This window comes from Manis pentadactyla, chromosome 4 (genome assembly GCF_030020395.1).
Source record: "Manis pentadactyla isolate mManPen7 chromosome 4, mManPen7.hap1, whole genome shotgun sequence".
Classification (NCBI taxonomy): domain Eukaryota; kingdom Metazoa; phylum Chordata; class Mammalia; order Pholidota; family Manidae; genus Manis; species Manis pentadactyla.
In genome coordinates, this window is record NC_080022.1 from 14,364,354 (window position 1) to 14,380,363 (window position 16,010).

General features: G+C 49.6%; 1 protein-coding gene across 2 annotated transcripts; it reads left to right on the top strand.

The window, feature by feature from the left end:
- Positions 1-250: 250 nt before the first annotated feature.
- On the top strand, positions 251-15,661 carry PLA2G5 (phospholipase A2 group V). Of its 2 annotated transcripts, none has more exons than XM_036914499.2 (5): positions 251-526; positions 10,013-10,062; positions 11,271-11,415; positions 13,641-13,747; positions 14,447-15,661. In XM_036914499.2, the coding sequence occupies exons 2-5, from the start codon at positions 10,023-10,025 to the stop codon at positions 14,569-14,571; spliced, it is 417 nt and encodes a 138-aa protein (XP_036770394.2). In that variant the 5' UTR covers positions 251-526; positions 10,013-10,022; the 3' UTR covers positions 14,572-15,661. The 2 variants fall into 2 exon arrangements, with proteins under 2 accessions (XP_036770394.2, XP_036770392.2); XM_036914497.2 differs by lacking the exon at positions 251-526 and adding an exon at positions 6,294-6,679.
- The last annotated feature ends 349 nt before the right edge of the window (positions 15,662-16,010 follow it).

Consider the following 16,010-nt stretch of genomic DNA (forward strand, 5'->3'; position numbering starts at 1 on the left):
ACTGAAGACCCCCAGTCCTCAAACGCTTCATAGATTGTTGGATCCTTAAGAAAGTTCTGAGCTCAGGGCCCAGGTGGGGGCGATGGCTCCAGGCTGAGGGGATCAGCAAAGGTCCTGTGAAGCCGGATAAGGCTGTGACCTGGCTGTTCCAGGACTCCAATCCACTCCCACTGGAATTCCCTGGGTGACTGCCCAGGCCCCTTTGGCAGGAGAGCCAGCCCCAGGCTCTGTGTTTTTGCTGGATTGCCTGTATCTGTGCAGACAGTTGGGGGCCGAGAAGGGGAATGTCTGCCCAGGTCCCGGCAGAAATTTCTTCTCCCCACCTCCAGGCTGGTCTTTCCAGCGCTCTCCCATTCACAGCTTTAAGATTCTGTAGGCCAAGAGTCTTTGGGGATCCACAGTCCACGGACCCCACTGCTGCGGCTGGAGGCAGGGAGCCAGCAGGGCCTGGGGCCCCAAGCTCTGCCCAGTGAGGCTGTTCATGAGAGCAGGCGGCAGGAGCAGGAGCTGAGGCCAGGCCGAAGAGGTCAGTTGGGGGCGCGGGGGCTGCATAAACCGGGGAGGGCGAGCTAGCTGGAGCGGGAGAGACTGGAGAAGGTGGGCTCTGGAGAGCAAAGAGGGCTTCCTGGGAGGTGTGGGCAAGGTGCAGAGCCTGTTAGAGGAGTCTGCCTAGGGCTCTGGGGGCCTTTCCCCTAAGATGCCAAACCTGTGAGTTGGGTTGTTTTTAAGGAGGCAGGAGGTCACCTAAAGGGAAGATGGAGATTACACAGATCATCTCTAACACGAGGGCAAAGCCCGACAGGGTTATAAATAGTGTCAGAGTTGGGGTTTGTGTTTATGCTCATCAGGGGCCCTGCCTGAATTTCTTTTTAACTCAAGCCACAAGAAAATAGCCATCATTGGGAAAAGGAATTGCCAGCAATTCCTTCACCTTTTCTGAGCATCCACTGTATGGCAGCCACTTTGGTACATGTAGAAAGAATACAGAGACAGGAAGGTGCCCTTCTTGACACTTATAGGGAGATCTTTCCACTCTCTTCCTCTGTCTCTTTCCAGCCTCCCTCTCTGTGCAAGGCAGTATAGCTTTGGGCTAAATATATGTGGCCTTGGGAGTCAAACTGATTAGGTTCAACTCAGAGCTTTGTCACTTACAGCTGTGCGCTGTGGGTGAGCCATTTCTTTTCCTTTGATCCTCAGTGTCCTAATCTGCAAACTACATGACTGCAGTGCCTACCTCATAGGATCACTTTAAGGATAAATTGGGATAAACCACATGAAGGACTTAGCATGGTGTGTTTCATAAGCATTCACTATTTCTATTAGTCATTCAACAAACCTTTTTTTCTAGGACCCAGTCTGTGCCATACAGTGTGCTAGATGCTGCCAGGAGTAGAGATGAATGAGAGTGCCTCAAGGATCCGTAGTCTAGTTTGTTCATTCATTCATTGATCCAGATGACACAGTCTCCATCCCCAAGTTGCTCTCAGTCTGGTGGAGAAACATTGCAATGTACATGACTGGTGCTATGATGAGGACGCTCACGGGGTGCTGGGGATGCACAGAGAAATGGCACCCATCCTGTTGTCAGGGGGCAATGGGTTGCCTCCCAAGAAAGCTTTTTGGCAAAGATAAACCTAATTTCCTTAATGTTTCTCCAACTCACAGGCATGCTTCTGCTCCAGGACTTGTGTACGGACTCTTCCCTCTGACTGTAACCTTCTTTTCCAGGATAGCCCCGTGGCCTGCTCCCTCACCTCCTTCACTGCTTGGTCACTTTTGCTCACTGCTCTGCAGTGAGACCTTTCCTAGCCGCCATCCAGCCCCGCCTCCCACAGCACTCCCACCCACCTTTCCTCAGGTTATTGTTCCCTGTGGCATTTATCACCACCTGCCAAACTGTATATTTTATTCATTTACCTATTTCCTCCTTCTCCCACCGGAAGGCATGGTCTGTGGGAGTCAAAAGGGCAGAGTTCTTCATCTGGTTTGTTCATTGCTGTTTACCCAGAACAGAGTCTGGCACATAACAGGTGCTCACTAAATAGTTATCAAACAAGAAGCATGTGAAGCCTAGAAAGATGGGCAGGAGTTGAGTAAGAGAAGAAAGTTGGGGGTATAGCCAGGGAAAAGGAACTGAGGGAGAAAAGGAGAGAGACTGAGAGGGATGGTAAGGAAGGGAAGGTGGGAAAAAGGAAGAGAGGAAAAGAGGCAGGGAGAAGGATGTGTTTGGGAACCGAAAAGGTTTGCATCAGGCTTCTTCCCAGAATGCCCTGGGGAGTGGGTGGTAAATAAGGCAAGGCTGGAGAGGGTGGCAGTGGGGCCATGTCGGAGGGGCCACGTGCCCGTGGAGGGAGACAGGTACCTATGTGACACACGCTGACACAGAGGTTATGATTGACCCAGGAGCACAGGAAGCCGTGAACTCTGCTCAGCAGGTACAGTGTCAGGGGCAGTCTTGAAGAGGCCTATCTTCTTTGGCCCAGGACAGAGTTCAAATGTTAGTCTAGGTGTCATGGGCATTCCAAAGGCCAGGGCTCATGTCCACCCTCCTTACAGACGGACCCTAAATCACAAACTCTTGAGTGCAGTGGCTGAGGAGTTTAGCTTTGCATCTGTTCCCAGCAGTGCCTAGCTGGAGCTCAGGAAATGGTTGCGGGGTTGGACTGGGATTGAAGACAGTGGAAAGGCCTAGAACTGTGAGTGTCTCAGGATCAGGAGCCCTTGGGTGTCATTTAGGGTCTTGCCAATCAGAGCAATACCCCATTTTGGGTTTCTCCCTCCTCCAAAAAAAAGAGGTGATTTTAAATAGGCTTTTACCAGGTGTAAAAGGAAGTGAAGAACATTCCAGAATGAAAGAACAGCAGAGATAAAGAAAGAAAGGAAGGCTATTTCAGGGCATGTTTCTTGAGAGTGGACAGTTTAATTGGTTTTTCAAAAATAAAACAAGTATTTGCTATCAGGTGGATGTTTGGATTTGCACTGTTCCCAGAAGTTTTGGTGAAAGGCGGACACCAGGTTATGACTGAACAACAGCTGTCCCATACGTACAAATAGACGGAGACCAAGACAGGACTAGCTGTGTGTACCGCCAGGGCAAGCGGCCAACTTGCGTAATGGCTGAAATCCACTGAGGCTGGCTCCTCCTCCTAGACTTAATTGGTTCATCCACCCAATCATTCTTTCATTCTACAAATAAGCATCCACCATGAAATATGCATCAGGTAGGTGCTGCGCTAGCTGCTGATAATATGAAGAACAACACAAGTTTCCTGCCCTTTAGGGAGGGGTAGGAGATGAAAGTCATAAACAAGTAAAGAAGTGAATTAAAGAGTCAAAGATGATGATATGTGATACAAAGGGAAAAACAGTGTTAGGAGATTAACAGGAGGAGGAGGAGCTACCTTGGGTAGGTGGTCAGGGAAGGCCTCCAGGAAGAGATGACATTTCAGATGAGACTCAGAGCAAATACTAATGCTAGGTATTAGCCTTCTAAGCAGACGGAGCAGTAAGTGCCAAAGCCCTCAGTAGGAAAGCTTGGGATGTTTAAGAACCAGGTTACTATGACAGCACACACTGTCACAGGATGTCAGACCTCCTGGGCACCCTGGGGCTCTTCCAGTCCATACCCCACTCTTTGCAATGTCCCAAACTGTTGTCACTCTTTGCAACATCCCTGAACTTGACTCCAGCAGGAATCAATGGGGTGGGGAGCACAGAATATTTGACAGCTCTATCCATGCCATAGAGAGACCCGAAGGGCTCCTGATTTCTCTGTTTGTTGTTTTTAATCTTGGTAAAATGTAATTTTTTTTTTTTACACTTGCAGTCTAGGTAGAACCTGTGCTTCATATTTGACATAACTGACTTCATGTGCTTTGGACTCTCATGTTCCCAACTCTTAAAGAAAGCTGGGTGTCACGATCCTGTCTCCACCCCAGAGATGGCCACTGCAGAGATGGCTGTATCACCCCCTCTGCCCTTGTATGTTTCTGTTTTGGGGGATTTCCAGGCAGGACCTATCAAGTCTCTTCCTGTTGAGCTCACATCATTTTGCTATTGATCAAAGTTGGCGACACCATCAGAAGAAAAGTCTAAATTCCTGAGCCAGACACCCAGGGCTCTTTGTAACCTACTATGCTGCATCTTTTCTCACCACTCCTAAATTTATAAGAAACATGTAAAGAAAATTCCCTTTTTGAGAGATCAAGTAGGGGCCAGTCCCACATTCCTAGTAACAATCACAAACATTTTTTGAGCCCTTATATGTGTCAACACAATTCTAAACACCTGCAATGTATCAGCTCCTTGTAGGGATGAGGCAGGTACAATGATTAGCACTGTTATTTAGGTGGTACACTGAGGTACAGAGCAGTTAAAAAACAAGCCCAAGATCACACAGCTAATAAGTGGTGTTCCAGAATATGGGCTCTTAAATACCTGCATCCTGCCTCAGTTAGTGGTGTGTGGCTGCTTACCTCCTCCCAACTCCTCCTGCACTCAGTAACAGTTGTCTTTTCGAGACTGCCTTATTTCACTTAGCGTAATGTCAGCAAATTCCACCCATGTTGTAGCATTTGTCAGAATTTCCTTCCTTTTTAATGATGAATAATATTCTACTGTCTGCTGTCTATCTATCATCTATCTATCTATCTATATCTATCTATCTATCTATCTATCTATCTATCTATCTATCTATCTATCTATCTATCTAATCTATCTATCTGTCTATCATCTACCTATCTAATCTATCATCTATCATCTATCTTATTGACGTATCTACCTCAAAGGTGTCTTCCATTTTCTGGCGTCACTTTGCTTGGTTTAGGGCGCTGAGGCCTGTGTGTGCCCACAGGCACAGGAAGGAACTGACCGGGAGCGAGAGGTGGAAATGCAGAACAGAGAGGAGTTTCCTCGCAGCAGCTATTGCCCTGGATGTAGTGTATATTTATCTGATGCTTTACTGTCTGTTTCCGGCTGCCAGAAGGGAAGCATGTGGGGGCTGGGACTCTGTCGTGCTCCCAGTGAGTCCCCAGAAGTGCCTGGCATGTAGGGGACACTCAATAAGTACTTTTTGTATTGAATTGAATTCACAGGGTTCTACAGGGTGCCTAGTGGTTATTCTTAGGAAGAGAAGAGCTCATCAGGCCTGAGGAGGGGCTTGTGGCTCCGTGAGGAGAGAGAGGGAGAGAAAAAGAAGTTGAGTGAGGGGAGGAAGGAGCTCACAGACATGTCTTCTCAGGAAAGTGTCTTATGCGGAGGTCAGGGGTGGGATGGGGCGGGGACTAACAGAAGTAGAGAATGGAGACTAATAGTCACCTATGTCCTGGTAAGAACATTCTAGACGGTTCCTTATCATTTGTTAGTGTTCTTTTGCCACTGCTCTGATACAAATGTACTAATTCATTTAGTTCTGACAACAACTGTGATGTTAACCCCCACCCAGACTTATTTTATACAGCTGTTCCTCTCCACGAGCCTCTGGGGTGGCAAGGAGTCATTATTCTCACGTTTCACATAAACAAACAGAGAAGTGTGGTGACTTGCCCAGGGTCACACAGCCACTGGGTGGCTGAGCGGGACTTCAGCTTGGACGTCTCTGACTGTAAGCCTGGTGGTTTCTCTTTCCCAGAAGGAATTTGGTAGGGAGTCAGGTGCCAAAAAGGTGGTGCCAGCTGGGTTTGTGGGACAACATTTTATAGCGTCTCCAGAGTGGGACTTCCCCAGGCTCTGAGGTCACCCCACTCTGGGGACAGGACAGAGAGAATCAGGGGGGCTGGCAGATCGGGACCAATAAGAGGAGGACAGGGACAGGAGGAGTGCCCCCTGCCTGCCATCCTGTCCCTGAGCTGAGGCCGAGGGAGACAGGGGAAATGTGAGCAGGAGCCCTGTGTGTCCGGAGGAGGAGGGGGCTGCTCCCAGGAGGGGTGTTCCGATTCCTCTCCTGGCGAAGAACCCCCGACTGTGGGTGGCCCAGGAGACCCTCCTCCGTGTCCCTCTGAAAGCTTCCCAAGCGCCTTGATGCCCTCCAGGAAAGAGCTGCTTCTGAAGCCAAGAGGGAAAAAGCCCCAGCGTTCTTGAGGGGAGACGTAGGGCTTTCTCTGTGACTTATCGAGAATCCTGGAGCTGGCCCACGCAGGGGTGGGGGAGGCGGGCAGGGAGGCCCTTAAAAGCAGGCAGGCCCAGCCCCTGCCTCCTCTCCCAGGCTGACCGGTAAGAAAGCTCATTCTGGGCGCTGCCTTGCCTGAGGCCGGGTGGGGGGAGGACACAGGGAGGGCAGGCACAGGACCTGGCCCCCCACAGCCTCCCCACGGACTGAGGGGAGGTTTCAGACGTGCCATCTGTACAGTGGGGTGCGGGGCTGTTTATCCTTTCCAGCCAGGAGATGTGGACATGGTGGGGTGGGGGTGTGGTCCTGGGAGCATGGGGGGGCTGCTGCGTGTGAACCCGGCCACTCCCGGCACCACCACCCTCTCTGTTTTCCTGTTCTGTCATGCTGTCTCTCTCTCCACCTCTCATTCCAGCAGCCGCTGCTCTGCTCCAGAATTACCTTGGGCTGCGCTCATTCCTGTCTGTGGCTGCTGGATAAGAATAGCCAACCCCACATCCTTCCCCTGGGGCCTGCTTTGGGCTCTGTTAATGGCCCACCAGGCAGCAGTTTAAATGCGGCTGCATCCTCTAGGTGAGACTCTCTTTTACTCCTTCAGACCCCTTTCCATGGGGCCTGGTTTTCTCTCCCACCAACAGCCTGTGTCCCAGGCGTTCTAAGATGTATCTGGGATTTTGGTCTTAATCCGGTAAGGTGAGGCCAAGAGATCAGGTGACACTACTGATGCCGGGGTTCTTCTTTGCGGAGCCAAAGAATGACTTCACAAACAGTCAAGGTGGGAGAGCAAGGTACAGGCTTTTATTTGGAGATAAAGTGAGAGGACAGAGCTCCCGGCTCACGCTACGAGGGGACAAGAGAGTCCGTAGTGGTGCGTTGTCTAGGGGGTTTTATAGGCAGTTAAGGATTTTTCGAGAACATGAAAAAACTTAGGGGTGGGGACTTGTTAAGTGGTCCCTGAATATTAAAAATTAACTTAACTGTAAGGAATTTCCTGCCTTGATTTCTCTCTGGGACACCAGCGCCTTGGTCTGGGAGCACATCAAAAGGCTGCCTGCCCAGCTCCAAAGGTGGGCTGAGGTATTGTCTACTTGCTAAAGAATCTTGCCTCTTGAACTTCCTGGGTGTTAAAATGCAATCTTATCTTCAAGATGGAATTCTTCCTGCCCTTTACTATGCTGTTTACAGCTGGGTCTGCATGCTAAGTTAGTTGCTCAGTTTGCAGAATCACCTAGTCAGATCTGAAGGAGGAAAGACAGCACATAGGCCTGGGCCTTTTAGCATGCTGAAGTGAATCTTCCACATGGTTACAAATGCTTAGCATAATAAAACATGTGCTACTCTTCTTTATCTGGGGAACATTAACTGATTTCACTGAAGAATGATTCTAGAGCTCAATGTTTAACATTGTAGTTACATTGCTTGCGTGTAGTTACATTGCTCTGACTGCAAATATCCCACCCTGCCCCCTCCGGAGGCCCTCACCCTGCTCTGACTACATCCATGGTCCCTGTCTCACTACCATTTCAAAGAGATTGTCAGGCTGAGTTTCCAAGAGGAGACACACCAGGCCATGCAGGGCCTCAGGGGGAAGCACCAGGGTAGATCCGGGGGGAGAGGAAATGAGAGAAAGCAGAGCCCAAAGTCTTTCCTGGGTTTTCCACTGGGAAGGCGAGGCAGGGCCAGGCAAACAGCTTAGAACTGGCCAGTCTGAGTAATTTTAGCAGACTCAGGGGGAGAAGGGCTGTCTGGAGTTGTCTGGTCCGGGCCCTGGGCTGACTTAGGGCAGGGGAAATTACAGTGTGACAGTTAGAGAAAGGAAGCGAGTGGGCAGGTCAGTTAAGACTGGTTGGTTTGTATATGAAAGGCAGGTTTACAGAGGAGTCTTATGCTACCCTTGGGGATTAGCTAGTTCTGGGAGGGGCTGTCTCCTCCCAGCCCAGCCAGGCCCCCAAGATTTCAAAGCACCATAAATATGGCCCCTGGGCAACCTGATTAACACCTGAGCACAGGGGCTGCCCAGGGACAGTGGAGGTGAGTCAGTAGAAGGAGCAGACCGGCAGACCTGCAGACCCACAATCCTGGGCTGGACTCCTGGGCAGCTCCCTCCCCTTCCTGAGCCTCGATTTCCTCAACTGTAAAATCAACAACTTCTGTTCTCTCAGTCAACAAATGACAGTTAAAGGGCAGACACTGAGCCTGCAGGTGTAACAATGCCAGTGACCAGTGGAGACCATGGACAGGGCCTGGACCATACAGGTGTAATATGGGGCCCCGGGCATCTTCCTTCTGTTCAAGCTCCAGGAAGCAGCCAAGGAAAATGCCTGCCCAGCCATTTTGCTTGGCTAGAGTCCTCAGAGTGGAGGCCATGGGTGGACAGAACCCTCAGGAATGTTCCGGGAACCCAGAAGAGCTGCTGGACAAAGGGTGGCACGGAGGCCAGTCTGGTAGCCAGGAGACCCCGGGAGTTGGAGGTTGTGTTTTGGAGCCAGGTCTTGGGAGGTGCCCAGGGCCCGGGGCAGAGCACTGGCAGAAGGGATCACTGAATTCAGGGACCAGAGATGGCAGGGCACCGACGGGCAGGTCCCAGCAGACCACAGGCCGACTGAGCCACTGTGGGTAAACGAGGGCTCTGGGCTCTGGAGAGGAAGGCAAGCAGGCGGCCGCTGGAAAGGAGCCTCTGCGAGGCCAAGTTAGAATCAGACACATGGAATTTCCTCTGCCTTCTAGGTGTGATTTTTTTCTTTTTTTTGGACTCAAGGACAGCAATTGATATTTGCCAAAGCCAAGCACTGGGGAGGGAAGCTGGGGCCTCCAGGCCTGTGGGCTAAACCTCCATGGCTCAGAGGAGTTGCCTCCTTCTGGGGACGGAAGCTGTGTGGTGCAGTGAGGGGCACACAAAGCCTGGAACCTGTGTGTACTTCCTGCCTCTGTGAGTCTGGCAGGTTCCTCGAGCTCTCTGAGCCTCCATTTCTCCTCTGGCAAAATAGGAACAATGATACAAATGGATACATGGATTCAAAAGACCCCCAATGCTTCAAAGCTGTCATGAGCCCCCAGGGTCAGCTTATCTTTTAGGTAGGCATTAGTGCCTGGGCCCATGAGAATGTTTTAATTTTAAATTCTTTTAAAATCAGGAGGAAAAAAATGAATTTAACAATGAATATATAATAATGAATCCAGCCTGGATTATATTTGTTTTTATATCAACGCAGTTGCAAAATATAATTTAAAAAGAATTCTTTTTGGAGGAAGGGGTTCTGTGAAGGCGAAAAGCGTTTGGGACCCACAGAAGCCATAACGAGTCCCTGAAAGTCACGTCCTATAGGGGGCGCTCACGCTCCGATCCTGAGGGCTGACACACCAGCGGGGAAGACGTCCTTGCAAACGCAACTCCAGCACCACAAAAAACAAGGGAATATGAGACTCAAAATAGTTCCCTTCTGCCCTCCTGCCCCCCGCACCAATCGCTCCCGTTGTCTGGGATTCTTTTCTCCCTGTCACGTCTTTACGTCCTCCATCAAAGGCCATGTCCAGGTTGTGTTGATTCCTGCCCCTCACTTGTGCCCCAAACCTCCATTTAAGAATCCCATCGCCTATTCCTCTGGTTCTTTTCAGTCGTTTTTTCTTTGCAGGGCACTTGTGTCAAGGCTGTTTGTGGTGGGAAAGTCCTCTCTGTTAGGCCACATGAATGTCCCCCTCACCCCAGGGACCCTTGGACCAACTCCTTGAGGATTTTGCCTGTTTTCCAGTGGGGTTGCCCCATTTACTGCCCAACACGAGAGGGCTGGGCCTGACGAAGCGTAGTGGGGAAGGGGGAGTGGGGCACGGAGGGCTTGTTGGGGTATCTGAATGGGCCATAAGGGCATCACCTAATAGGTGTGTCATGCGACATGTTTTCTTTTCCAGAGCCCCAGAGATGAAGGGCCTCCTCACACTGGCTTGGTTCCTGGCCTATAGTAAGTGCTGGCCCCATGGCTTCTGAGTGTGTGACCTTCCACCCCCTAGGAACATAAGGCAGTGGAAAGTAGAGGTAGAGGTCATAGACACTTGAGTTTGAATCTTGCCTTAGCACTTGCTGTGTAGACATCAGCAAGAGCCTTTGCCTCTCTGAGCCTCTGTTTCCTCATCTCAGACGTAGGATAATGTCCAGCCATCTGGCAGGCCTGTGGCCGGGTGCTAGGAGGTGGCATGTAAAGGTTGTGCTGTGTGAAAACATGTGGCTTGCAAATGTGGAAGGCAGATATGTTACTCTGATGCAAAACAAAATAAAGCCAAAACAAACAAAATCCTTATATATATAAATATTCCATCCTGTGACTCCTGGGCTGTGCTCTGTCCAGGCCTACACACCCTACCTGCTGCGCCTTCCCAGCTGGAGGTCAGCACACAGCATAGGTGGAGCCTGGCTTTAGGCACCCCCTGCAGCTCTGTAACTATGTGCACAGCCCCTGGCAGGCTGTCCTAATATGTGATATCTTGCCAGATCCCTGGACACTCCAGGAGGAACAGGAGGCCTGGTGCATGGAGAGAGCCTGGTCACTGCCATCCTGAGCAAGTCACCTTTGCCCTCCAAGCTAGTTTCTTAATACAGCAACTGAGGCAGCTGGCTTCAGTGATCTCTGAGGATCCCATCCCACTCTAAGATTCTGAGCCTTATGTTGTAAAGGGGTTAGTGGCGGGCTGGGGGTGCACTGTCAGGAGAGACAGGACAGGATGCACCTGTGTGCCCCCTTCATATAGACATCATAGTAATTATACCTGAGATTCCATGGTCACTTACTATCTGTCTGCCACTGTGCTCAAAATTTATAAACTTCCTCTTAGTTTAACCTTCATGGCAGCTCTCAGAGGTACACATTCATTTTAGGTCCCCCATTTTGCAGATGAGGAAACTGAAGTATTGAGGGATTCAGTGACCTACTAAACATCACACTGTGAGTTAGCAGCAGAGTCAGGTTTTGAACCCAGGTTTGCTCATTCTCCGAGTCCAGACTTTTAACCACTTCCCTGTACTGCTTGTTCTCACCTTTCTTGTTCCTATGCCACTAACAGGGAGAATACAAAAGAGACACCAGGGACCCTCCAAACCCTGGGTGGGAGAACGGGCAGGAGCATTCTGGGAAAGTGGGCCTGGTTTCACCTGCGGGTGCGGGCTGCCTTTCAGGTGTGCTTGCTGTGCCGGGGGACTTGCTAGGCCTGAAGTCTATGATCGAGAAGGTGACTGGGAAGAATGCCCTGATCAGCTATGGCTTCTACGGCTGTTACTGTGGCTGGGGTGGTCGAGGGACTCCTAAAGATGGTACCGACTGGTGAGCTGATTTTTATAACTGCCCTTTGTGCTCCAGACTCTGCGCCCACATTAGCTCATTTAATTCCATGCTGATTCTGGCATTGAATGCACCCTTTTATAGATAAGGAAACAGAGTCTCAGGGAGGTTCACTGACTTGCCCCAGATACATCTAGTAACTCTCCACATCTCAGTGGCCTAATGTATCAGGTGGTCTATTGCTACATATCATCCCAAAACATAGTGGCTTAAAGTGATGAGGACCACTTATTTTGTGAAGAATCTGTCATTTGGGTGGGTTTGGTGGAATGGCTCATCTCTGCTCCCCCAGCTTCAGCTTGGGCAGCTTGACTGAGGCTGGAGAAGCCACTTGCCAGGGGAACGAGATTCCAGCTCACTCACGTGGCATGTTGTTGGTCTGCCATCTGGGTTCTCAGCTGATGCTGTGGGCAGGAGGCCTCAGCTCCTCTCCCTTAGGCCTCACAAAGGTTGTTTGGACTTACAGCACAGTGACTCTTGGGGTCCGAGAGTGAGTGTCCCAAGACTGCAAGACCAAAGCATATGGCATTTTTATGATCTAGTCTCGGAAAGCCTATGGTGTCACTTCCATTGTCTTCTGGGTTTTGGCAGTCACAAAGTCTTTAAGAGGGAGGGGACCTAGATTCCACTTCCTGATTGGGAAATGTCAAAGTTCTAGAACACGTGGGATGGGACAGATTGTTCTTTGAAAATGCAACCTGCTGGATTAACAACTGTGGTGCTGCCAGACCTGGGTCATGGAATGGGCAATGAAGCAAATGAACGGCAGAGGGCTGAAGCCAAGTTTCTTACTGCTGGAGGGGTAATAACTCCATGTGGTGGAGGATCACAGTTGGAGACTTCAGTATGAACTCCTGTTTAGTTTAACATAGATGCAGATGATTACATATAGAAATATGTATAGATACATATATATACATGGCTTAATAGAGAATGTATATTTTTTGCTCTGTCAGCTGAGAGGACCTAAAAGGAACAACACCCCAGTCTCGATAACCACACCCAGTGTCCAAATTTGGTTTCTAACACCATTCTCCAATAAGAGGAACCAAGGCTCCTTGGAAAATTGGCTGATTCTAGGACTAAAATAGGAAATATACAAGATGAGCCTGGAGCTTCTGTGATGGCAAAAAGTAAGGAATGCTCAAAATCCCCAACTGAGATTTCAAAATCCCAGAACAAAATCCAGCTGAGACTGAGATTTTTCCCAACCAAAAGAGCTCCCAATGGCCAAAGCAAGAGCAATTTGAGCACAAAAAAATTAAACCCATCACCCAGTCTTATCATGAGAAAAGCATCAGACAAATCCCAATAGTGGGGAATCCAGCAAAATAGCCACGTAGGTTCTCCTCAAAACTGTCAAGGTCATCAAAAACAAGGAAAGTGTGAGAAATTGCCACAGCCCAGAAGACCCTAAAGAGACAGGACAACTAAACGTAACAGGGTGTCCTGGATGGGATCTGGAATAGAAAAAGGACTTCAGATAAAAACTAAGGAAATCAAAGTAAACTATGAACTTTTTACATTTAATGAATCGGTAATGATGTATTACCATTAGTTAATAACATGTCAATATTGGTTTGTTAATTGTAATAGCTGTACATATTAGTATGTTGATGATAGGGGAAACTGGGTGCGGGGTAAAAGGGAACAGTCTGTATGATCTTCTCAGTTTTTATTTGATTTCTGTAAATCAGAAAAAAAAATTTTAATGCAATCTGCCATGCCTAACACACTGGGAGTTCATTTTTGCTCAGGTGACGAATCAGTGTGAATCCCATGTTGATTCTAGGACCCAGGTTCCTCCTATCTTGTGGATGGCCATCCTCTGTGGTCTCAGAGTTCTCAGCTGGGTCACCTCCATCCAGCTGAGATGGAGAGGGAAAGAGCGGGATAGTAGGAGAGGATTCTGTGGGAAGGCCTGGAAGTGGTGTATATTCCTTCTGTCTGCTTCCGCTGGCGGGAACCCAGTCATGTGGCTACACCCACCTGCAAGGGAGGCTGGGAAATGTGGTCTCACTGTGAGCCCAAGAGGAAAAAGTGCATCAGTGAACTGCTAGCCAGTGGCGGGCAGTCCTACTGAAGAGTAGAGACGTATTCAGTTATATTATTAGATTCTTTCTCAGTCAGACCACATGCACCTCAGGGCGCCTCTGCTGAGGTGACATGTCCTTTCCACTCAGCATCTAAGTGTCTTGCATTGACAGGTGCTGTTGGGTGCATGACCTCTGCTATGGGAGGCTGGAGGACGAAGGCTGCCACATCCGGACACAGCCATACAGATACAGATTCGCACGGGGTCTGGTCACCTGTGGTAAGGCTGGGACTTACCAGTCAGGCCACTAGAAGGGCCTGGGTCTCTGCTGGCTGTAAGGTCAGCTGCATCTAGAGGTCAGCCAGCCTCTTATCTTGGGGGCAGAACTGGGAGCAAGATGGGCAGCATTCTTGCAGCTGTATCTGACCTTCAGGGGAAGGGCTGAAATATCTCAGACTGAGCTTTCGCTAGGTGCCAAATGCTTTGCCTACTTTCTTTTACTTGCTGCCCCAAAGACCCTGTGGAGTGTATTTAGTCTCAGCATTCTACAGATGAGGAAACTGACACTTAAAGAGTTGCCAGTGCACACAGCTGCAGTTGGGATTCCAGGTCGGGTCCATATGAGCTCAAAGCAAAGTCTGGGAAGGGTTCCTTCTGTGAGAACGGGCATTTTTCTAGAGCAGGGGCTGTCTCCGCCATCAGACTGGGAGCCCCCAAGGGGAGGGGGTATGTGTCCTACATCAGACTGGAACTGCTGGAGGGCAATTGCTGTGGCTTCCTGGGCTGAAACCTCGCCCTGGGCAGTGTTGTGCCTCTTCGGTCAGATTACACATTCCCCCAGCGTAGGAGCTGGGGCTCCCTCACCAGACTGAGCGCTTCCTCAGACTAGAAGCAAGTCCCAGCTGAAGTTAGCCCGGGAGTCAGCGTGGGTAGAACATACGCTCCTTGCTTATTCTGCGCTCCATGTCCTGTCTGCAGAGCTCGGGCCCCTCTGCCAGATGCAGCTCTGTGACTGTGACCGGAAGCTCGTCTACTGCCTCAGGAGAAACGTGAACAGTTACGACCCTCGCTACCAATACTTTCCCAACATCTTCTGCACTTAGTCCCCCTCAATGAGTTCCTCCCAGAGCAAGACTTTTGTCCCCCTTCTCCGACAACACGGAGCTCACTGACTCTGCTGGCTTCCCGAGTGAGGCTCCTGGGTCTGGGGCTTCATTCTTTCTCCGTGGTCCACTGGGCTTGGAGGAGCCCCACTGCCACACCTTGCCGTGCAGATGCAGAAAGCAGCAAGAGAGGGACTGCGGGCACAGGACTTGGTTCCGTCAGGGTCCCTGCTCCAGTCGTGAGGTCGGCAACTCTGGTGCTGACAGCTGACCCCGGACTCCAGGCCAGCTGTCTCTCCCCACCCTGAAGGCAGCACCCCTTCACCAGGAGGATTTCTGGGGATGCCTCGATTTTTCAGTTCAGCAGTTGGATTATCACCACCGCCCTCTGGGGAGTTTTGCTCAAGTAGAAGCAAAATTAACTCCATACATCTGCCAGGTAGATTTTCAATAAAATTCATTTTCAAGACGAATAGAAACCATGCAGGCATTTTCCATTGCTGTGGGGGACTGCCTGTTACTCTTCCTCTGCCCTGGGGGCCCTCAACTCAAAGCTAACCTCAGAGACTCTCTCAGAGACAGACGGTGCGTAATAGAAGGTTTTCTGGGATGAGTGTCAAGCCTTCTTTGGGGCTCATCTCCTTAAACTTTGAGGGTCCTCTGTCGCCAAGCACTGCGTCTTAGTCCTCTTTGAGAGACTAGAGAGAAGATTGGCAATGATGCCATCTTGGGCTTCTGGGCCAGAGAGACCCACATTCAAACCCCAACTCTTACTCCTCCAGCTGTGTGGTCTCAGGCCCATCACAGAACCTCTCTGATTTCCAGTCTCTTTAAAAAAGAAACTGTAATGTTTCTCACAGTGTAAAGTGGGAATCCCAAGGCCACCTTGAACAGGAATGCTGAGGTTCTGGGATTCCACAGAACAGGACATTAAAAAGATGGGTGTCAGCTATGGGGTTTATTTTTACCAAGTGAGGACATTAAAAAACCCACCTCCTCTATCACTTCATAAAAGAAATGGTATGCTAACGCCAAGACTGTGGGAAGAAGAAAGGACGCAAAGGAGAGTCCTTTCCAAGGAAGGATTGCCACAGACAGAGCCGAAAATAACCCCATGATAAATGGGATCTATATTTTAAAACCTTCAATCTCTATTTTAAAATATTTTTTCAAAGTAAAATCAAATTTTATGAGATTTCTCTGAGTGTACTGGTGTTTTAGAAAAGTTGAATATGGTTGACAGTGCTACACAAAAAGGGGCCTCATTTGTCTAATTTGCTCATGTAACTTTTTAGATGAGAGGTGTTACCCAAATCCAGTTTTGAATAGGTATATAGAGGAATCAGAAGCTTCACTATTTTATGCCATTTCTCTTCAATTATGATGTTCTTCTAGACGGTGGAGAAGAGACCCCAGGCCAGGCATCTCTGTTCCATCAT